At 42.3% G+C, this 20,733-nt stretch overlaps 1 protein-coding gene across 6 annotated transcripts in view; it reads left to right on the top strand.

Annotated features, from left to right (window-relative positions):
* PALLD (palladin, cytoskeletal associated protein) overlaps positions 1-20,733 on the top strand; it is a 428,477-nt gene that overhangs the window by 361,403 nt on the left and 46,341 nt on the right. For 3 of the 6 annotated variants that reach the window (XM_035022732.1, XM_035022731.1, XM_035022733.1), the window contains exon 11: positions 19,989-20,666. The exons of the other annotated variants lie outside the window; for them this stretch is intronic. In XM_035022732.1, the coding sequence (XP_034878623.1) occupies positions 19,989-20,666 (678 nt within the window). The remainder of the gene's footprint in view (positions 1-19,988; positions 20,667-20,733) is intronic. 6 annotated transcript variants of the gene reach the window in all.

Genomic DNA, 20,733 nt, shown 5'->3' with positions numbered 1-20,733 from the left:
GTGGGTCCGGTTAAAGAATTTAGAATTCACAGAGCTACTGACTGGGGGCCCGGTAAGTGAGAGAGTTGCAAGACTAGATGCACAACTTGAAAAAAATTTCTGCGCTGCATGACGAGAACGCCCGGTGGGAGATGTTAAGAGAGGGAAAGGCAGGACCTGGTGGTGGGTTTAGACATCGTAGGTGAGAATCAGGTAGGGATGACTACTGGGGTTCTGCCTTGTGAGACAGGCTCAGCGAGGATGCCATTCACTCAGGAGGAAAAGAGGATTATCACAACAACCAACGAGCACATCTCTGTGCCAAGCACGGGTCTCATGTAATCTTTACAATAGCCTTATGACATAGGTCCTGTTATGATCCCATTACACGGATGAGAAAACTGAGGTACAGAGAGGTTAAGTTGTCCCAGATCATACAGCTAGCAGGTACTAGAGAGAAAATAAATGTATATGAGAGACAGAGGAAGCATATAGATAAAGCGGACGGTGTCTGGCATTTATTCAATATTCACTAAACATTTAGATACTACTGCCTCTTCCATTCATTGATTCATAGGTTCATTCACAGACTGTGTGCTAAGCTTTAGAAAATACACCGAGGAATGTAATAGATGGGGACCCTGCCCTTATAGAGATTGCAGCCTAGTGGAAGAAACAGACAATAAATAAACAACCATTGTCTTGCTCGGACAGCCTGGTAGGGATGGTAGGATGGTCCAGGACCCGTAGACTAAGAAGTCAGAATTCTAGCTCTGGCATAAATCTTGGAGGGACATACAGGGGAAAAAAATACACATTGTTGACTAAGCCAAAATAATGTTTCCCAGATGTTCTCGGAGGTTCCACAGGCACCCCCAGAGAGTTAGGTCAGAAATAGGCCTTGTGCCAGTCGTATAGGTGGGGAGCTGAAGCTCCAAGAAGAGGCAGCAACAGGGCAGTAGCAGAGGCCACACGAGCCTGGGTTTCTGCGTCCTGGCCGCTCCAGATGAAACTCCGGACCAGCTGCCCTTGGGCACGAGGGAGAAGGAAGTGGCCCGAGTCTGACTGCCTCTGAACAGGTCACATCACAGCTCCCCATTCTCAACTATATATAGTAAAGAACTTACATAAGAGTGCTATTAAAACAAGACGACAGAGAGGAAAAGAGAATGCCAGCTGAATTTTTTCCACTAAAGCTCATATTTAACAGATGTGTTTTCTCTGTTTCTACAATGACAGTGGACAGGGGGACAGTTCCCTAGGTCAGAAGGGAAGCAACCCACTCACTTGTGGAACTGCAGTTGGGTCTGTCTGTGTGCTGAGCACGGACTGGATCCATGGCAAAGACAATTACACTGTTGTTTATCTTTTTACTTCATGTTACTCTCTTCTCCTGCTCCCAGATTCCCTGATGTCTACGAAAAGGGGCTGTGAGGAAGAATGAAAACATTGCTGAAATGAGTTAGACTCAAGTTTACAATATATTTGGAATATGGGGCACCTGGGTGGCTCAGTCCATTGAGCATCCGACTCTTGAGTTCGGCCAGGTCATGATCCCAGGGTCTTGGGATCGAGCCCTGCGTCGGGCTTCACACTCAGCAGGAGTCTGCTTGAGATTCTCTCTCTCCCTCTACTCATCTCCCTTACCACACACTTTCTCTCTCTCTCTCTCCCCCCACCCCAACTCTTATCTCTAAAATAAATAAATAAATCTTTGGGGGGGAAATGCGTTAATAAAAATCACTAAATGTAATTAAAAAAATTTTTTTTTTAAGATTTTTTTCTTTATTAGAGAGCATGGGGGTGGGCAGAGGGAGAGAAAGAAAGAGAGTCATAAAGAGACTGTGCGCTGAGCTCGGAGCCCAATGTGGGGTTCGACGGGGGCATCGGGCTTGATCTCACAACCCCTAGATCATGACCTGAGCCAAAACCAAGAGTCTGCCACTTAACCGACTGCGCCACCCAGGCGCCCCGTAAGGCATTCTTATTCCATCTAATCTTGTACTGTCTAGTACCCACTGATGCACAGATTCTTGTTAAATTTATAAATTAGTCTGTCTCTACATTATGTGACCTTGACATGAGGTAACATTACTGGGATGACTACAAGTTCTGATTCTCCCAGTACTGTCAGTTGACCCGTTGTCCGAGAGCCAAGGGTCCACATTTGGACACTGAATTATGTGGTCATCCTGAATAGTAATTACTAGCAGTTCTTGAGGGTTTGCTCAAGTTTACTCGAAACACTTCATGTGTAAATAAGTCATTTCATCTTCACAGGCTGGGAGGTAAGTGCTATCATAACCCCCATGGAAGGAAGAGGAAATGGACTCAGAAAGGTTAAGTGATCAGGGACACTCAGGCACTAACGTAAATACAGGCAATTTAACTCCAGAGTTTACACTCCTGAGAAGTACACCACTACCTTTAATTCCTAAATCAGTAAGAAGTGTGTGGATAAAACTCCCAGAAGATGGCAGGGCCTGTTAGACTGGAAAGTTCTTTGAGTTCCTAAATGGAATCGGTTTCCCAGTCTGCCAGTGCTGGGAAACAATGAGGACCATCCCCAGTCCAATTTAAATTTTATGGAGCGCAAGAGACTCCGGTGTACTTGTTTTTCTTTCCTTTGAAAAAATAAAAAAGTCCTGTAATAGGGCTGGATTTAGGAGTATAAACTTGGAAGTGTTAGAACCATCCTCCCTTCTATTCTAGGCCAGCCTGCCTTCCCTCCTGCCTGCCCTCCTCTGAAAGCCATTCCTCACCCTCCACATTTTCGTGAACGTGTGAGGAATCGGATTCTGTTAGTGAACCAAAGTGAAAATGAAAAATAAGTGAGCGATTTGTGATTTACTGCCTGCCGAAAGGAGCGCACTATAAAAGAAGGCTTCGTGTTCACTCTAGCACGTTACCTTCACGATCCGTTGCATCTCAGGGTTGTTTATATATAAATTGATCATTTTATACTGTGATATGAGCTCTGTCAGCCCCATTGCACCATTATGTACTTCAGATTTAGAACCCTTTTTTTCAACTCTCTCATATTTCTCATAAAAATAGTCCTTAACATCAAGATGAAAGAAAGGTCAAATATCAGGTAGAATTGGCAAACTGATGAACTATCCTATTTATATTCATGGAAAGGTAATTGTTTAAGGAAGGGTTTGCTCTGATCGGTTTTTATTGTACACATCTTAATCAATCTTACCTTGCATACCAATAAGTCTAGATCCATTGACATGATTTTTGTTTTTGCAAAGAAGTTATTATGTAACATTAAAATATAATTTCTTTTCCAGTTTTATTGAGATATAATTGACGTATAGCATTGTATTAGTTTAAGGTAGACAACATAATGATTGATATATGTAGTATTGCAAAATGATCACCTCAGTATGTTTAGTTAACATCCATCACCTCACATGGTTACATTTTCTTGTGATGAAAACTTTTAAGATCTATTCTCTTAGCAACTTTTAAATATACAATACAGTACTGTTAACTATAGTCACCATGCTGTACATTATATCCCTAGATTTACTTCTAACTGAAAGTTTGCACCCCCTTTACACATTCCCCACTCCTACCCTTAGCAACCACCAATATGCCCTCTATTTCCGTGAGTTCAGTTTTTTAAGATTCCACATGTAAATAAGATCATTTGTGATAAATTCGACTTCTCTCTCTGTTCACCACAACATATGCATATATCAGAAAATATATGGAAAGCAAAAATTTGAGGAACATGAAATGTGCTTTCTTAAATGTACCTTCTTTGGGGAACATTAAACGTTCCTCTTTAATGCTTTCCATAATGGTGCTACTGTTTAGAGAATTAAAATACCATTGTTAAAATGAGCCTATATGTCACCCACATTTCTCCTGACATATAACAGCCCTCTGATTAGAGCGGTTCTCCCTCTAGAGTTGCTCATTGAGGATTAAACACTAATTGTTTAGAGCAAAATGTCAGGTTTGAAGAAGTTTTCCTAATAAGGAAGAATGATGTAATGTTCATGGAGGGGGGCCAGGTTCCCTCCATTTGTTTTATTTATATTAGCTGAATTCCAGGGGAAAATGTGCTACGAAGCATGAGGGCTGCTAACTATATTTAGCCAAACTCAGTAAGTAATACCAGAAAGCTTTTTTTAAGTTATATACTCATCAGTGTACTATAAGCTGTTTTTCCAGGCATCTTGTTTTTATAAAGTTTGATCAAGCATAAATTAATACTTTGATTGACATTTCATCTTCTCCTTTGAGGATGAAGACAGTATCTGTTGCAGTCTCTCTTTAACTTGGCAGGTTTTCTGTGAGATGCTGTTTTTTGAGTCAAAAGATAGATACTTAATGATAATACTATGGTTGAGAAGACTGTTGACTTTCCAGAATAGACTTTAACAAGGAGGCAATAGAAGGTGACTGTAGTCTTTTAGAAATAACATAATACTTGTTCGAGAGCCGTGTCCTGCCCACTGTCTGGCCATTTTCAATCTAGACTCCCTCCCATCTACTAAGCGTACTCTAAATATAATCATAATCTGTGCATTTTAAGACAGTAGGCTATTGTTTTTGTACTTGGGCATTAAGACTTTTATTTAAACATTTTTATAAACTGAAGAAAAAAATCTGCAGCCTTGCTTAAGCATAAAACCTTGGCTCGTAACTTGGTCATTCCCCTCTTTTGTTGACATGTTCTATCATTTTTGCTTTTGCCTAGAACTTTTTTTTTAATTTTATTATGTTATGTTAATCACCATACAGTACATCATTAGTTTTTGATGAAGTGTTCCATGATTCATTGTTTGCATATAACACCCAGTGCTCCATGCAGAACGTGCCCTCTTTAATACCCATCACCAGGCTAACCCATCCCCCCACCCCCCTCCCCTCTAGAACCCTCGGTTTGTTTCTCAGAGTCCATAGTCTCTCATGGTTCATCTCCCCCCCTATTTCCCCCCCTTCATTTTCCCCTTCCTACTATCTTCTTTTTTTTTTTTTTATCATATAATGTATTATTTGTTTCAGAGGTACAGGTCTGTGATTCATCAGTCTTACACAATTCACAGGAGCACAAAATTGCCTGGAACTTTTAGAACCAGGCCTGTGGGGAGTGCTGTCTAGTAGCAATACAATATGAACTATAGATACAGACCACATACGCAGTTTTAGTTTATTGGTAGTCGTATTAAAAAGAAAGAAGAAATAAGTGAGGTTAATTTTAATATATTTTATTTTACCCAATATATGAAAAATATTGTTTCAACATGTAAGTAATATATACATGTTAATGAGATCATTTTTACACTCTTTTTGAACTAAATCAGAATCTGGTGTGTTTTTTAAACATTGAGCACATCTCAGTTTGGACCAGCCACGTTCCCAGTGTTCAGTAGCCACGTGTGGCTCGTGGCTACCCTTTTGAGACAGCACAGGTCTAGCGGGAATAAATTAGGTATGCACAAACCTTTACAAATCGTGTGAAGTATTCTAAAGGGTCATCTCCCATCTTTTCACAGCTGGAGATGAATTTACAAACGATAGGACAGGAATAAGCTAATCCCAGTAATAGAAATGGAGTTCATTCAGTGGAGAAGTATCTGTTGAGTACCTAGTGTGCGTCAGGGCCCACTTCAGCTCCTGAACCACAGCCACGTACAACTGGACAGAACAAGTGCCCCCTCCCTCAAGGCCCTGACCTCCCAGGGCTGGAGGGCTGGGCGTTTAGGCGGCAAGTATAAAAAGAGATATGTGAATGTAGTAATTTCATGGTAAATGCTGTGAAGAAATAAAACAGGATAATGAATTAGAGCGAGGTGGGAGTCCTCTTCTTGCTCACTTGAGTATTACATGAGTCATTTAGGAAGTGAATTGGGCTGTGTAGTGTGAAAAATGTTTTTAGTTCGGCCTAGGCAGATACTTCCTCTAATTATCAAAGTGACTCAAGAGATTCTCATTTTTCTTTAAAAGAGAATTTCATTATTGAAAAACACCAGTACCCAAAGAAATGGAAACAGCTGAAGAAACTGGTTTCTATGTACTTCAAATAATATTTTAGGACCAGGCCCCAGATGACAACATCTCTCCCCCAGGATATAACAGCTGACATAGCTAAAATATGAAGTATGGCTAAAGAATACACAGAGAGACCGATAATTTAGGAAATATTTTTGTGTTTGTTTTAACTGAGGCAAGCAAATTAATTTTTTTTATCTGTTCCCTTTCCATATTTGCTCAAGTAAACTTCAAAACTAATTACTTCCAAATAATTTGGTCTCAGCTATTTGTGCATGACCTGTGAATGTTGTCAAGAGTATGGGACTAACTGAATAATAAATGTGTTGAATATGAGAGTTTTCTGTTTTTTAAAAAAATCTTGTTATGAAGAGTAACATAACTACCATATAGTGTATACCTATGTGTTTTTTTGTATAGCCTACCTTGGGAGGGAACACAAGGCATGGTTAACAGTATTTAGTTGATGCTGGGGCTGAAAACTGAATTGGGAGGAAGAAGGTATAGAATGAAGCCATACTTTTTATGGTGTCATTTTGTATCTTTTGCTTTTTGAAGGGTATGAGTTTTTAATTTGAAGAAGTCCAACTTAGCAGGTTTTTTCCCTTTATGGAACACACTTTTGGTGTCATACCTAAGAAATCTTTGCCTTACATATATGGTCACAGAGATTTTCCTATGTTTTCTTCTTGAAATTTTATAGTTTAGGTTCATAGTCAACTTGAAGATTCATATGAGTTACTTTTTATATAAGGTAGGAGTTGTGGGTCAAGTTTCTTTTTTCTTTGCATATGGAAATGAAGTAGGATTTGTTTTTGCATTTTTATCATGTGCACTTTAAAGAATTTAATTCCAAAAGAGATAAAAAGGAATATTGTATAGAAAGGTCTGCAGTTACTGGTTATAATTACAAGTTCAATTTTAAAAAGAAAAAATTTTGTTATGACTACTCTACTGATTTTTCAGAAGCTATCATTATCCTTGTACTTTAATTCTCTAAGCCAAAAAAGTTAAATTCTGTTGGTCAAAAAGATAATGCCGTTGCCTTGTTTTTCCAACCAATTTCATAATCAAAACTTGATGGCAGTATTTTGTTATGGGTAAGAAACTAAAACTGTTATAGGCCGTTTTTCAGGGTAAATTTAAACTGCGTATTAGATCAGCTGAATGAAAAGGGGCTATAAAGACAAACTTTCTATCTTCAGGAGAAGGTGGGGATACTAAAACTTCACTGGAAATGAAAGGTTATGGATAAATTGGCAATTACCAGAATTCCTTAGGGAAAGCCCGATGCATAGGCGCTCTGCCAAATCCCTCAGTAAGGAGTGACATCCTGCCACCAAATTGCCTTCCCAGGGGGAGTGGGTCTATTTAATGCTTTTATTTGGGTGCTGTGAGTCAATCTGAGGTCACCCACACCTTCTCTGTCCTGTACCAGAGCTGGGGCTAGCCTCTCTAGGTAAGTGCTGACGCAATAATGACTAATGGTTTGAAAATGCACTAATTAGCAAGGGAGCCCATATGTCTAAGGTTCTTTCAGACCATTGAAGTGCATGAATGACTTATATATGAGGGGTGCTATTCCTTCTTCCTTTTCAAGTTTGGGACCATTTGAGGGATGATCTGAGGAGTCAGAAAGAGAGATCCAAACCTCAGATTTGTACTGGAGAGAACTACAGGAGAAAAGAGATGGGTGGCTGAGCCAGGTGAGGTTGCTAAGGAGTAAAAGTGTAATTATTCTATAATTTTTACATAGGACTATTGTCCTTAGACAATAATTTTATCACATTTAAACTTGAAAATGCACATTATGCTGGTACTATGTCTAGTCTGATGTATGGGTCTATGCACACATACACACACATGGATGTTGTAACTGTGTGAGGACATAAAACTGTTGGACAAACAGCTCCACGTGATTCTTAAGCAAGGGCTCACTCCTTCCTTTTCCGGGAAGAAGGAGCCCTTGTTGGAACCTGACTGATTTACAGCATATCTTTCCTTTGTTCTTTGGACTATTTATCTGTATTCTTGTTAGAAATGACTTTTTGGTTTAATTGTTAGTGAAAGCCTTTTAGTGAAAGAGGTTTGTACCTTGGTGTCTTCACTTGAGAGGCTTAAAGGAAAAACCCTAGTTACTAACTGGAGCTCTGTCAGTGGTCTCCTGTGGGATACTTCGACAGATTTACTTGTTACTCTGTCGTTCAGGATGATCCAGGTTTCTTCCATCGATTGTTCTGTGAAATCTCCTGTTTACATCATTATACAGATATTTATACTCAAGTAGCTTTTTCCATTATTTGTTTTAAATTTTAAAAAGAATAATCACATCCAGGTTTATATACGACTTACCTAAATGAAGGACCACCTAATGTATAAAATTTGTTTTTAAAATCTAATCATAAAACCCAGCGTCATGTGCAGTAAGCTTCATTATTTACATGTTTTGGAAAAGATTAATGAAGTATAGTAAAACAAGCTCAGTACTATAGGTGTATATACTATAAAGTTTTCTTCTTTCAAAAGGCATTTCAAGATGTTGCAGGGTTTTTATCATACTGAGATGTCATAAGTATCATATTATAGAACACTCCATTCAATAGAATGGTAGATAAATGCCTCTCGACTATATACAGTCATATATAACCACGTTGAAACTTCATGTAGCTATGATACATTTCTCTCATTTTTTTAAAGAGTAATTACATTCAGGAATTGGGCTGTTCTATCTAAGAATTATTTTAGTGGTTTTAGTAGGGAGGGAACCTCATTTATTATGGTTCTTCCCAAGACACATTTGGGTAAACTTCAGTTACTGCTGCAAGGACTAGATCTGCCTCCTGAGCAGGAACATCAGTCATTGTTGCAGCTCATCCTACGGCTTCTAAGGAATGTCAAGGTCAGTTGGTCATAAGCTAAGGAAGGTCAAAGCCATTTAAAATTTAACAGTTCTTTTCCCTGGTCACAAGTCCTTTAGTGCAGGCTGCTAAGCCACATCTCTTGAGCTTGCCAAAATGCATTTTTTACTTTTTTCAAGAATCTTCATATAAGACGTTGGAATTGGTGCCTTATATGCACAAGGTTAAAAAATAGTCAAACGAGTGGCTCAGTCGTTAAGCGTCTGCCTTCGGCTCGGGTCATGGTCCCAGGGTCCTGGGATCGAGCCCCGCATCGGGCTCCCTGCTCAGCGGGAAGCCTGCTTCTCCCTCTCCCACTCCCCCTGCTTGTGTTCCCTCTCTCACTGTGTCTCTCTGTCAAATAAATAAAATCTTTAAAAAAAAAAATAGTCAAACTACTAGTATAGGAGACTATGAAATGCAAAAATAAAAGACTTCCTCTACTTCGTTCTAGTCACACTCTCCAGAGATCAATACTTTTAGCCATGTTTTTAGACCTTCTAATGGTTTCTTTCACAATTTAATGAACAAGATATGTATTCATTACTTACTGATTCATCAACTTTAGGTAATGCTATTAATTTTTTTAAAAATTTTATTTGAGGGCGCCCGGGTGGCTCAGTCATTAAGCGTCTGCCTTCGGCTCAGGTCATGATCCTGGGGTCGTGGGATCGAGCCCCACATCAGGCTCCCTGCTCGACGGGAAGCCTGCTTCTTCCTCCCCCACTCCCCCTGCTTGTGTTCCCTCTCTCACTGTGTCTCTCTCTGTCAAATAAATAAATAAAATCTTTAAACAAATAAATAAATAAATAAAGATTTTATTTGAGAGAGAGAGAGTGGGGGGAGGGGCAGAGGGAGAAGAAGAGACTCTCAAGTAGACTCTCTGCTGAGCGTGAAGCCGGACGCACAGCTCAATCTCATGAGCCTGAGATCACGGCCTGAGCTGAAATCCAGAGTCGGTTGCTTAACCAACTGAGCCACCCAGGCGCCCCGCTATTAATTTTTAATATTATTCTTACCAGCAAGATGCTGTTGTCAGGCCTTTGGCACTGACCAGCTGATAACTTTGTGTAGTTAATCTATGTTTCTATTTCCATATCTGTAAAATAAGGAAATTGGACTGGTTGGTCTCCAAGGTTACTTCTTTTAAAGTGTTAGAGCATTGAACTAACTTAAGCAAAAAAAAAAGGGGGGGGTGGGCGGAGAGGAGCAGTTATTTTGTACATGGAATTCACAGATAAAATTGATCTGAGGGCTATCTGGATCTAGGTGCTAAGATAGATAGCATCCCAGTTTTACCTCTCCTGTCTTTTATCTCCCAGTGTGGCTTCTTTTTATATATTGGCTTCCTTTCTGTAGGCTCTTCCATGGCAGCCAGCACCTTTGAGGGATTCTGTCCTTTTAGTTGTCTGTCAAAGGACAAAGAGACACATTTCCCTCTCGTCTTCAGTATGAAAAATCCTGATTGGCCGGGCCTGACCTAGATCATATATTTATCTTGGAATGATTTGGTGAAGCCAACAATGATTGGCCAGTCCTGGGTCACATGCTCACCCTGTGACCAAGGGTTGGGGGATTATGACTGGCAGACCCACAAGGAATAGAGTAGAAGCTGGTCTGTAAAGGAAGGGATGAATTGCTTTTATCAGATGAAGGGAAGAATGGTAGATAATAATAAAAGCAGATGTCCACTCCTCTTGGAGTTTCAGGAAACTGATTTTAAGAAGGAACTTACCCCAGGGCGCCTAGGTGGCTCAGTCAGTTAAGCATCTGACTCTTGATTTTGGCTCAGGTCATGACCTCAGAGTCGTGAGATAGAGAGCCCCACATCGGGCTCCGTGCTCAGTGCAGTCTGCTTAAGATTCTCTCTCTTTCTCTCCCTCTGCCCCTCCCGCTCTGGCTCTGTCAAAAAAAAAGAAAAAAAAAAAAGGAAGAAGAAGAGGGAACTCATCCAATTCTCCACCAGCTAGTGAGTCATAACTTGCTTTTATGAATGCTTACCACCATGTCACCAACCAAGGGCCTCATTCTCCTTCCAGAAAGAAAGCATGGCCTCTACCTACACATTCTTTAACTTAGGATCAGCCAGCAGCAGCTCCCCGCAGTCCTTCCACAACACTTGAAAAACAAGTCCACAACACTTGAAAAACAAGTCCAGATATCAGCGTGAAGTTGTGGGCAGATAGCATCAGTGCCTCAGATTCCAGCCCCAGCACGGTCGTCCAGTGCAGTTTTGTTCGCACTGCGCTATTAGGTCTTTATGACCTGCTACACAATGGACACACAGGGAGCCATTTCCTCTTTCTGTACAGGGACCGACTTCGTTATCTCAGGATCTAATCTATGCTTTGAAAAAGAACATGGCAGCAATGGGCAGAATGGGCCCTTCTAAAGAAAAGAAATGCCTAGAGATGACTAAAGTTCTCACCAAGTTCTGCAAATATCCCTGAGACCCTTTTCCTCAAGGTAAACATGAACTCGAGGCGCTTCTCACTGATAACCAAATAAAATGGAAAATGGGCACTGGTACAGGCTTCCGCTGCCTGGAACATGATGGAGTGCGCATAGATGCCAAATGGGGAACTGTGCTGCCAGCTTCACGAACACTGCCTTTTGGGGGATGGGAGTTTCGTATTTTGGATACTAAAAAACCAGAGTGTAAGGCCTGTTGTCCTCGTAAGAGCTCTGATTGTTTCACCTTTCCCATATTCCGCCCAGAACGATGCCTGGTGAGCTCCTCGCGGGTAGCGACATCTACGAGCCAAACATTGCAGTAATCACCAGGAGAGCACAGAGAAGCCACACCTGGTTCTAGAAGATCTGGCTCGTGGGTGTGGGTGGAGGATGTGACCGCCAAGCCCTGACAGTGCCGTACCAGCCTTGAGGACTGGTGGCGGCTTGCAGGAGAAAGGAAGAACTGCTAGATGTTACCGGGGAGGACTCCAAGGAAAGAGAGACCTTGAAAGGAGCACAAAAGGCTGAAGACAGCCTCGGGGGATGGAGAGAAATTGGTGGCGGTGGGCCTTCCCAGAGAGGGCAGGACATGCAAGAAGGCTAAGGAGGAAAACCCAGCGTGAGTCTGGGGGACAATGAGACTAATGAAAGGATGAAGATGTGGAGATAGAGCAGGAGTTAGAAGAAGTTAGGGCTGCTTGGGGCCAAATTGTGGGAATCTGAATTATCATGTGTTATTAGGGGAGAGGGGCACCCTGTCTTAGGTGTGATGAGTTTATGTTCTATGAACTGGGCAACAGAACTGGAATTCAGGACCGGGGTCTGGGTCAGAGATGGAGTAGGGGGTGATCGGGAAGTTCTGATGTTGGGGGGACACCCATAGTTAGAAGGCCAGAGAAGAAGCTGTGAGGCAAGGGCACAGTATCAGAGGCAGGAGAACAAGGACAGTGGTGGCAGTAAGATGATGGCAGCGAGAAGAGTGTTTCAAGAAGGAGGGGTTGGGTACTTGCGTTGTCTCATTCTTGCAGAGGGAGCAAGAGTGAGGAGGAGACAGGACTGACACTCCCAAATTACAGATCCAGAGTATGATGTAACCGGCTCTTTATGGTCAAGGAAACACCTTAATTTGTAGGAGGTTTACAAAATCAGGCCAAAGGACAAAAAGGTGTTGTGGTGGAAAGAGGGTAAAGGCCTATTAACAGAAGGGTGAGTGGTTCCACAGCCACTGAATTAGTTCACGGTACTGTAAGGGGAACATTCTAGCAGAACCGCATCCAACCCAATTCCCACAGGAGCTGTTCTGAGACACACAAAACCCCAAAGCTATTTTTCTTAACTTATGGACAGGATTGATCTGTAGAATTTATCTACATTAAGAAAAAAAATGCAATTAATGTTAACTGATGAGGTGATGATTGTTTACATGATAAAAGTATCCTTCCTTTTATGAGATTTTATAAGAGTCATTTGTGGAATGATTTTAGTTTGCTTCTCTAACGCCTTCAAAATCTATTTCTGTTTACCAGGAAATAACATACTCATTTTTGAAAAACAGTTTCAATGGATGTGAAAACAGCATATGCATAGGATTGATATATGTATACGAATAAACACCTTGGACTTGTTTAGTTGTTCATGAGTTCCTTTTACAGTCAGTTTCTTTATAATGTTTGCATGTAACTGGACTAAAGAGTAAGGTTCATAAAATCTGAAAGTTTATTAGGACCTTACACATACTACATTATAAATTCCCATTTTCAAGTTGAGGAACTGGGTCCCTGATAGGATAAGCCAATTACCCAAAGTCATAAATAGCTGGTGGCTGAATTGGAGTTGAACTATTTGACCATTTCTCCGGTTGACTCTGTGTTCTTGCTTGTAAACAGCCTGTGTGATAGCGGGTTTATCTGCAAGGTGCCCCTCCTCCCTCAGAACAACGCAGTGGTGTGTGTCTGCGTGCCGTATCGCGTGACGGAACAGCTAGTTTGTACGTTCGAGAAATCTGAGGATTTTACTTAAATTCAGCAAACACTTACTGAGCTTCTCACATGCGAGCACAAACAGATGTTGAAGATAAAACGTTTGGAAGGGGTAGAGAAGTGAGAATCGCTGTTTTGTTCTCCGAGTATATTAAAGCCATTTGGTGAGTAGGTACAGAATTTGAGGAAAGATTAACCGTATGAAACCTTAAAATATGCCATAAATTTTTTGTCTCGTTATAAGACCTACAGTTAAGTATTTGTCCACCTTTTATTCCCCCAATTCCTTAAAAGCTCAGAAAAATTTAATGCTTAAGACCTGAAAGTTCCTCAGCATCTGTCTCCAAGGGAGATTTTTCTTTGGTGTTTCAATGATATCACTGATGTTGCCTCATAAAATAAAAAAAAAAATTTAAAAATAAGTAATACCAAACATTTTCAATTGGGAACAGTCCACATTAATTTCTGTTAATGTCCGCTATGTTCACTCAATTTTTCTACGAATCAGCAGCTGATATCTTCCTGCTGTTTCCACTAGCCTGTGCAGCAACAGCAATGAAAATTATTTAAGGCATTTAACTGTGATGTGGAATTGATGCTTTTAGAACCTGACCTCACATTCCTCCCTTAAAAACGGCTGAGGGCTGAGGACGCCAGTGTTCGACCTCATTCGGATTCATCAGGCTTACTCATTAGGATTGCAAACACCATCAGAGTCTGTGCCTTATCACATACAGTTTAGTCGGGGTACAGTCCTTTCGGTAGGACTATAAATGCTTTGGACCACCTCCTGCAGCCTTCACAAAGCCAAACGACCATTTATGTACCCCATTATGCCACCGAGAGTTGCACCTCCACAAACCTCTTAAAGGAGAATCCTCTGTATCCAGGAAGCCGGCTGCAGAATTCACGTTCTGAGGAACAGCTCAGGTCAGTGTTGGCCCTTGTTAGGACACCAGCCCGGCCTCTCGGTCCTTATTCCCTGAGCTACATGAGAGACACAGCCATCCTCTAATAGTCCAGAGACGCTCCCAGGAGGATTATGAATTGGTTAGCAGTTGCTCTCTCTCTTTCTCATGGTACATGAGATGACTTCAAATAGACATCAACTTTATATATGAAGACATAAAGAGCTCCTGTTTTTCTGTAGCAGAGCCAAATGCAGTTCTTATTCTAAGTGGAAAGGACGAGTCTTTTCTAAAAGAGACCCAAGTCGTGTGCTGATTTCACTCAGGTCACTTCTTCCCTGAACCCTTCTATGTAATTAATTGTGTTTCATCCTGGCTCTATCCAGAGAGTCGGGATGATTTACAAGAGGCTCAGAATAAATTAAAGATCAAAGAATGTGGTTTTTATAAAGAAACCTATGTCATTTTGTAATATATGTTAAACACACATTCCTAAGCAGTGGTCAATTTTAATTTGATTTTCACATTCTCTTGTTGATGGTACTTTGTAGAAAATCCAAATCTTTTATCCCTGTCCTCTCCCCCAACCTTAGGGAGAATGTATTTAAATTCTTAGCTATTTTTGCACTTACCACCTCCCCAAAACCCAGTGTAGTACATTCTCATTTGGCTTACATTAACTCAGTTTAATTGTGTAAATGATTGTTCTCGAGATTGTGATTTATGTACCTTTTACCTAGTGCTAAACAGAGCAAGTTGTTAGATACTGACCCTCACCAGGTGGACCTAGTTTATGTGATACGAAGACATAAAGTATGAGTAATAGAAACAAGAACAAGACAGTTGAAGTACTAATATAATAAAGTAGATGGAACATAATCAGCACTCCCTGAACTGAAGCCCTTGTAGGAGTTTTATATTCTATTTTATAAGTTCCCAGAGTTAATATATTGAGTTCTCGAATACATCTGATACTGAGCTAATCCCAGCCAATGTTGTGGAAACACCCAGTTTATTCCCTAATTCACTTATCTACCTTCATTTGAAAATGCTTAAAATTCCCCAGTCCAGTATGGGGCCCTCCTATCGTAGGCCTACCCTACTTGAATGTACCTGATGGACTGAGACGGGTATAGAAATTGCAGCCAGAAATTAACCCGGTTTCTGTCACTGACAGTGTGTGTCCTCCAGTGTGGTGTTTGGTTGTGTGTTGTGAGGATGTCGGGTTAGGGGTTAGTATTGTGAGGATGCTGGAGGTCATCGTCCTTGCCTTCAAAGTGCTTATAAATAGGACCAGCAGAGCTCTTGGTTCAGAGGGTGCTGTCTTGCACCTCTTCATCATACAGTGGCTTCTGTATCACACAATAAAAAATGAAAGAAAATATATAAATCAACAGCATATTTATTCTGAAAGCACAAATGTTTTCCAGCTTCAAGATCCCAAGAGTTTCTCCAGACAATTATAAATACTCAATCTTTATTAATAGGAGCAAAGGATAAATTACTTCTTGCAATCCAGACATTGCTCCAGAGAGACGTACTGGGAATTTCCAATTTACATAAAAGTTGTTTTCCGGAAGTTTACTTTCACATCATTTATTTTGAGCTTGGGCTGCAGTTCCCCAGAGAAAAAGTGATATGTAGTAATAATAAGCTAACATTTTAATAACCCTTTTTTTTCTCTTGTTTATTGAGCACTTTGGAGAGAATGAGTGCAAGGCTTTCGAGCCAACCAGCCCTTCACATCCAGGTTCTGCCCTTAGACAAATTACTTGATCTCACTGATCTATGGGGAGTTTTTTAAATGGGGATGAAAATACCAACCTCCCAGGATTGTTGAAAATGAGACAAGCCAGTGCCAGGTGCATGACTCATGCTGTCCCTCATCTCCTGCCCCTGCTGTGGTTTTATGAGTACAAGAAGGACCACCACTTGCGGTGGGAACAGATAAAGAGGAAAATCCCCTTGCACTAAGTAGGACATTATCTCCATTTTTTTAGGGTTCATTTTGTACAGTAACCCTAGCTGATGTGGTGCTTCTCTCCTGCTGTGGAATGTTTCTTGAGCTCACGATGTGAACCAGGCACTGTTAATCACTGTTAGTGACCCCACAGTTAGTAGCTGGTGGAGCTCGGTTCCCAGTCAGTGCCATCCAACTTGAGTCTAGCCTTACTCTCCTGTACCACACTGTCCCTTGGTTGGTTACGTTTTTCCAAGGCAGCTTTAATCTAGTGGCAAGACAGATTACTGACATGGAAAATAAACTGGGTTCTGCATCTGTCTCTATCCCTGTCAGATCTAAACCTTTGCCCCATCCAATTGTCTGTAAAATAGTTCTAGTTAAAATCTGTGTCCAAACCATTGGTGTGGGGGGAGGAAGGCTCTTGATTTTCTGTAACATAAGGTTAGTATATTCCCTTTCTGAGCTGCCAAGATCTCATCTTTGTACCATTTCACCGTAAAAAGAATCAAGTTTGAAGTCAGATATTCTTAAATGTATTCTTAAATATGTAAAAATTTAAAACTTTGATGATTCCGATCCTTAAGGCCCTCATGCTCTGGCTGTGTGGAGGCATGAGTGGAGAAAGTTCTTGGAAAGATGACCACAGAATTTTTTTTTTTTTTTAAATCACATTGGAGGTGGTGAGGGTTCTTCCATGTTGACATGCCTGGTGCGGTTAAAGAAACCAGACACAAACACAGATCTAACCTGGCTCAGCAGGTAACGTGCTCTGTGACCTTGAGCGTTTTGCTTGAAGTTTCCCCATTTGTAAATGGGCTGTGACAGGTGTGTAACAAAAAGTCCAGACATCTCATTTCCTTAAGTATTGAAGCCTTTAGAATTGAAGGAGGGGTGGGGCGCATGGGTGGCTCAGATGGTTAAGCGTCTGCCTTCGGCTCAGGTCATGATCCCAGGGTCCTGGGATCGAGTCCCGCATCGGGCTCCCTGCTCCTTGGGAGCCTGCTTCTCCCTCTGCCTCTCTCTCTCTGTCTCTCATGAATAAATAAATAAAATCTTAAAAAAAAAAATAGAATTGAAGGAGGGGTAAGAGTAGGAAATTTCTTAAGACTTTTTGAATTGGGGTTGTGGTGGAGGGAGTAGTTGTGCAAAACCAGAGACTTTAATATGCCGATCAAAGTGTCGTCCTTGCAACTAGGGCTGTCCAGACGCCTTAACTTTTCAGCCTTGACACAGTATTTCCAAGAGGTTCAATGCAGTTTCATTTCCGGAAAAAAGACAGCCGGAAAAAATGGGGAAACCAGAAAAGTGAGGAATTTTTATAACATTTAAGTAATTTCCAAAGGCTCTTCTGGTACCTTTCATTCCCTTTGCCTTTTTATCTCTGTGAAAATGAACTTTTATAAAAATGATGTAACGAGGATGGAGAAAATGACTTAGAATTGTGCATTTCATCATCTCAGAATCCAGGTGTCAGATCCATTTAACTCAAGTATTCTTTAAAATATTATGATCTGCCAGAAATCAAGCCAGACACTTCATGATTCAAAATAACTGTTTTACTCTCCCTTCCCACCTCTCCAGTTCTCTGTGTATTTCATTCTTCACCCAGTGCAAAATGGGTGAGTAGAAACCCTAGCAAAGTTCTTCACTGCAGTATCTACTAGTAACTAAATCACTAGAATGCCTGTTCATTTCTTGTGAAATGCTACATTAAGACTTTCTTGAATTGTCACTTATTATGAAAAGTAGCATCTCAGCAGCTTTAAGCCCACATGGGTTAACAAACTTGGTGGTGGTTCTTAATGGCCAAATGAGTAGGCTTGACCCCCGGGAAAGTTAGAATACAGTGGTGGTCTGGGCTTGCCTGCCCTGGCTTCTTTGAAGACTGGCTTCTCAGGAGCCACTCCCTAATCATGGGGCAGAGGAGTCCTCGCCACACATCTAGGGAATGATAGGAGTCTGCAGCAACCTCGCCAGAGCCACTAAACATGGCTATTTGCTGATGCCAGGCCTAGCTCAAAATACCTTAAAACACAGCTGAGGCCATGGTGAACCCAGCTGGCCAGGGTAGGGGAGCAGTGCCTCTGAGGAGGGCCACCCAGACCACTCCCAACCCAGGTGCACGGGTGCCCTGAATGTTCATGATGAACATTCGAGGACTAGGATGCATTAGGTAGGAAGTAAGGTGATAGAACAGGCAGGAAGCTCGGAAAGGAGCATTTGGGAATTCAGGATGAAAGTGCTAGATGATGGGTTTTAGAGCTGTGTTGGGTGGTTTTTATGAATTCTATTCCGGGGCCAGTTCTAAGTACACGAATGCAGGAGCACATGTGCTGGACAGTGGACCCAAACCACACTGACATCTGGAACTTCAGCATCTGGTGAATCCTAGCAGTGGCATGGCTGCTTTTAAAACGCTCCAATTGAGTCCCATAGGACTGACCCCACAAAGTTCTTTGTTGAAATCTTTGATGCTCTGCACAGATTAAGCATATAGAGCCATCTGCATACTTTATATACATACTAGAACCATCTAATTTATACTTTTCGGTTCCCAAGAAGCATTTCTTGTTCTTTTTGTGGATTTAAGTGTAATTACTTTACTGGATAATTACAGAAGGGGATGGAAGACACAGGATGTTCCTACATACTTGCTAAGAGAGCTAAATCTTTTTGGTGTTTTTTGTTTTTTACTTTGATCAGCAGCTTCAATTCCTTTCATTGCTTTGAGTTTCTGAAAGCTTGATTTTGAAAATTAAATAGGGATAAGGAAGTTTTTGGGTTTTTATTTTTGAGTTTTAAAAGGGTTAAAGTTAGTAGGGCTTTGCCTATCCATGGCTGATCTAGCTGCTTGTTATACTGCCACCTTCTGTTGAAGTTTCTTTTGACAGGCATTGGTGACTGAATAAAGGAAAGTATCTTGGATGTAAAATTCAGCTAACCAGGAAAGTTTGATTGAATAAAACAGTAAGCAGCTAGCAATTAGCTAAAAACTAACTCAACTTTTGCAAAAATTAAAATTCAAACTATCTCTTCTCAATGGAAAGTACTTGAGGAATTAAAACTGCATTATTATTTTAAAATTGTTATTGCTTATTGAACACCTACATACTAAAGATAGGTGTCATTTGTGTATTTTAGACATGGTACAAAATATCGGTGTGTATTAAGGTTTGTATAAATAATTGGCAATTCAGGGTTTACTAAAATTTTGGTGACAGTAAATTCTGCATAGGTTTTTGTAGGCAACAAATGCAGAAATTAAAGTAGATATTCCCCCCCAAATCACCCTGTGATATTTACTGAATGCAGAGTTGACAGCCCGAAAGTAGGCCAATTGGACTAACCTAGATCTTCCAAAAGTAACTTGACTTCTCTTTTAACTTTCTCATTATGATAGACTTCTCTTCCAAAAATTTGACAAATGAGAGGACTGAGAACTCATGTCAAAAGTTTTTCTCTTCATATTTCTGGTTCTGTTAAAATGAAATATGGTTCCTGGAAGTGAGACAAAATTTCCATCACTGGATTTTAGAAACTGCTTTGGATCATCTTAGGTAAAACTTAAATTAGAGCTTGCGGTAAGTGATTATACTTAATTGGCTTAGCGCTTGGTCCGGAATTAATAACGGGCAGCACAACTTGTGCCCTACTCAGACCAGGTCGTAGTCTGGAGCTGGCGTGCACCGGGAGTTCCGTCCACAGGTCAACCTCACCGCCCCAAACAAACATTCCTTCTAGTTCCCTCTCTGAAGGTGTCGCTTTTCTCTCCCCCCCCCCCCCCCGCTCTCTCCAGGGACCCTCTGAAAATCCAGCAACTCCAGAACCAAATCCGACTCGAGCAGGAGGCCGGTGCGCGGCCCGCCCCGCCCGCCGGCGCCCCGCGCAGCGCGCCCCCCTCGCCGCCCTTCCCGCCGCCGCCCGCCTCCCCCGAGCTCGCGGCCTGCGCGTCGCCCGCCTCCGCGGAGCCCATGAGCGCCCTCGCCTCCCGCTCCGCGCCCGCCATGCAGTCCTCCGGCTCCTTCAACTACGCGCGCCCCAAGCAGTTCATCGCGGCCCAGAACCTCGGCCCCGCGTCGGGCCACGGCACGCCGGCCTCCAGCCCCAGCTCCTCCAGCCTCCCGTCGCCCCTGTCCCCGACCCTGAAGCAGTTCGGCCGCGCGCCCGCGCCGCCCTTCGCGCAGCCCTTCGGCGCCGAGGCCGAGGCCCCGTGGTGTGCGTCCTCGCCGTCGCCCCCGCCGCCGCCGCCCCCCGTCTTCAGCCCCACGACGGCCTTCCCGGTGCCCGACGTGTTCCCGCTGCCGCCGCCGCCGCCACCGCTGCCCAGCGCGGCCCCGGCCGCCCTGTGCGCCTCGCCCACGGCCCGCTTCGGCCCCAGCCAGACGCCCGCCGCCTTCCTCAGCGCCCTGCTGCCCTCGCAGCCGCCGTCGGTGGCCGTCAACGCCCTGGGCCTGCCCAAGGGCGTCACCCCCGCGTGAGTGACGGCTGCCCGCCCCCCGCTTGCCCGCCCCCCACGCCCCCCACGCCCCCCACGCCCCCCA

The sequence above is a fragment of the Mirounga leonina genome, unplaced genomic scaffold (genome assembly GCF_011800145.1).
Source record: "Mirounga leonina isolate KUSES-001 unplaced genomic scaffold, KU_Mleo_1.0 Mir_176, whole genome shotgun sequence".
Lineage (NCBI taxonomy): Eukaryota > Metazoa > Chordata > Mammalia > Carnivora > Phocidae > Mirounga > Mirounga leonina.
Note: the sequence above shows the minus strand (reverse complement) of the source record. Positions and strands in the feature narration are given on the sequence as shown.